This window comes from Galeopterus variegatus, unplaced genomic scaffold (assembly GCF_000696425.1).
Source record: "Galeopterus variegatus unplaced genomic scaffold, G_variegatus-3.0.2 Scaffold576, whole genome shotgun sequence".
In the NCBI taxonomy this organism is placed as follows: domain Eukaryota; kingdom Metazoa; phylum Chordata; class Mammalia; order Dermoptera; family Cynocephalidae; genus Galeopterus; species Galeopterus variegatus.
The window spans coordinates 200353-202306 of NW_007726687.1; the positions used below are offsets into that span (position 1 = coordinate 200353).

The window sequence follows — 1954 nt, forward strand, 5'->3', positions numbered from 1 at the left end:
GGAGTTATTGTTTGGCAGACACTGCCTACTTCTTCAGAGAATGACGTGCTTATATTATTGGTAAAGATGAGAAACTAGAGAAAGTCTTACTTATGCCTAAATAATTTTATTTTTTTATTTTTTATTTTTTTGGCAGCTGGCTGGTACTGAGCCCTTGACCTTAGTGTTATCAACACTGTGCTCTAACCAACTAAGCTAACTGGCCAGCCCAACCTAAATAATTTTAGATTGAGCTAAACATGCTGTATAATTTAGGAGTTACATTTCTTTGTTAATTTTGTTTTCTTATTTGGAAAGACAGAAATTAATAAAATAATATGAGAGGAAATTAATTTTAATTGTGTTTCAGACATTATATAAAATGCTGTTACTTAATGACTAACTTTTCATATGGAATTAAAGCCACATATATTTCTTTCTCCTTAGACTTGTGTGCGAGACAGAGCCATTCTTTCTATCCTGGCTGTTAGGAATATCAGTAAAGAAGTAGCTCAGAAGGCTGTTGATGAAGTTTTTGAATCTTGTTTCAATGACCATGAACCTTTTGGAAGGATCCCACATAACAAGACTTATGCAAGATATTCTCATAAAGACTTTCAAAACCGTGATCGGTATTACTCAAATATATGAAGACAATGATATTTTATATTACAGAGCTTCAATGATCATTTAGAAAAAAATATGGTTCCCAAGTGAACAAGGATATAAAATGTAAATGATCAATTAAACACAGATAAAACATGGAATGTGCTAATTTTGGAATATAATCAGAAAAAGTAACTGTGGCAAANTGAGACCACTGTTGATATTTATATGAAATGTAAAGAAAAATGTACTAATCTTATTGTAGGATTTATTGAGATGTTGTCATGATCAAAACATGCAAAGAATGAAAGTTGGGAATTGTTTGTTTGATGGTCAATGCCATCCTTGCTCTGTTCTTTCAACATATATGTGGGGGACCATATGGCTTAATTTTCTGGGGACAGTACTGATTAGATTTTTCTCTTTTTTTTTTTTAGCAAAGACAGTTCATTATATTTATAATGCACAGATAAAACATGGAATGTGCTAATTTTGGAATATAATCAGAAAAAGTAACTGTGGCAAAAATGAAACTGCCTTAAACTCCAAGGCAAAATTGTATCTTTATAGCTAACCATTTGGTAAATAAATAAATTACGTTTTTGTATTTTCTACAGTATACTTGTGTTCTTTTATTTTTTTTACTATTGTGATTTATTTTTATTACATGTGATTTTTAAAATTTGATTATGAAACTTGTGAAGTGTGTCCTTGTAAGATGTTGACAGGTGAGACCACTGTTGATATTTATATGAAATGTAAAGAAAAATGTACTAATCTTATTGTAGGACATTTATTGAGATGTTGTCATGATCAAAACATGCAAAGAATGAAAGTTGGGAATTGTTTGATGGTCAATGCCATCCTTGCTCTGTTCTTCTTTCAACATATATGTGGGGGACCATATGGCTTAATTTTCTGGGGACAGTACTGATTAGATTTTTCTCTTTTTTTTTTTTTTAGCAAAGACAGTTCATTATATTCATAATTTAATTTAATTTATATATATAAGATTTTTCATATAATCATCCTCAAATCTTTTGTTAGGTCATGTGTATTAATTTTAGATTCAGAAAACATTGTTGTCTTACTTATGTCCCTCAACACAGGCATCACCTGCATCTTCTACCTGCCCCGGGCAAACATCACTTGGCTTCTGTCCAGGCTGAAAGATGGTGATGCCTATGTGTAGATGTGGCTGATTAGAGTTTAAAGATAATGAAGTTAGAAAGATTCTTTTTTTTGAGTTAACATCTGATTAAACATAAATTTTGAAGTGATACCTCAAGCCTAATAACTTATTAAGTATTAAAGGCAAGGTTTGAGGATTCTGGGAAGATGATAGAGTAGGAGAACCAGAAATATGTCT

General features: G+C 31.1%; 1 protein-coding gene across 2 annotated transcripts in view; it reads left to right on the top strand.

Moving 5' to 3' along the window:
- Window positions 1-1204, top strand: part of XRCC6BP1 (XRCC6 binding protein 1) — a 23278-nt gene extending 22074 nt beyond the window's left edge. The window contains exons 7-8 of one of the 2 annotated variants that reach the window (XR_550318.1): window positions 427-740; window positions 1062-1204. Coding sequence is in view for 1 of the 2 variants with exons in the window: in XM_008570159.1 (XP_008568381.1) it covers window positions 427-630 (204 nt within the window). In the remaining variant the exon portion in view is untranslated. Of the gene's footprint in view, window positions 1-426; window positions 785-1061 lie in introns of those variants that run through there. The other variant, XM_008570159.1, reaches the window with a different exon arrangement.
- The last annotated feature ends 750 nt before the right edge of the window (window positions 1205-1954 follow it).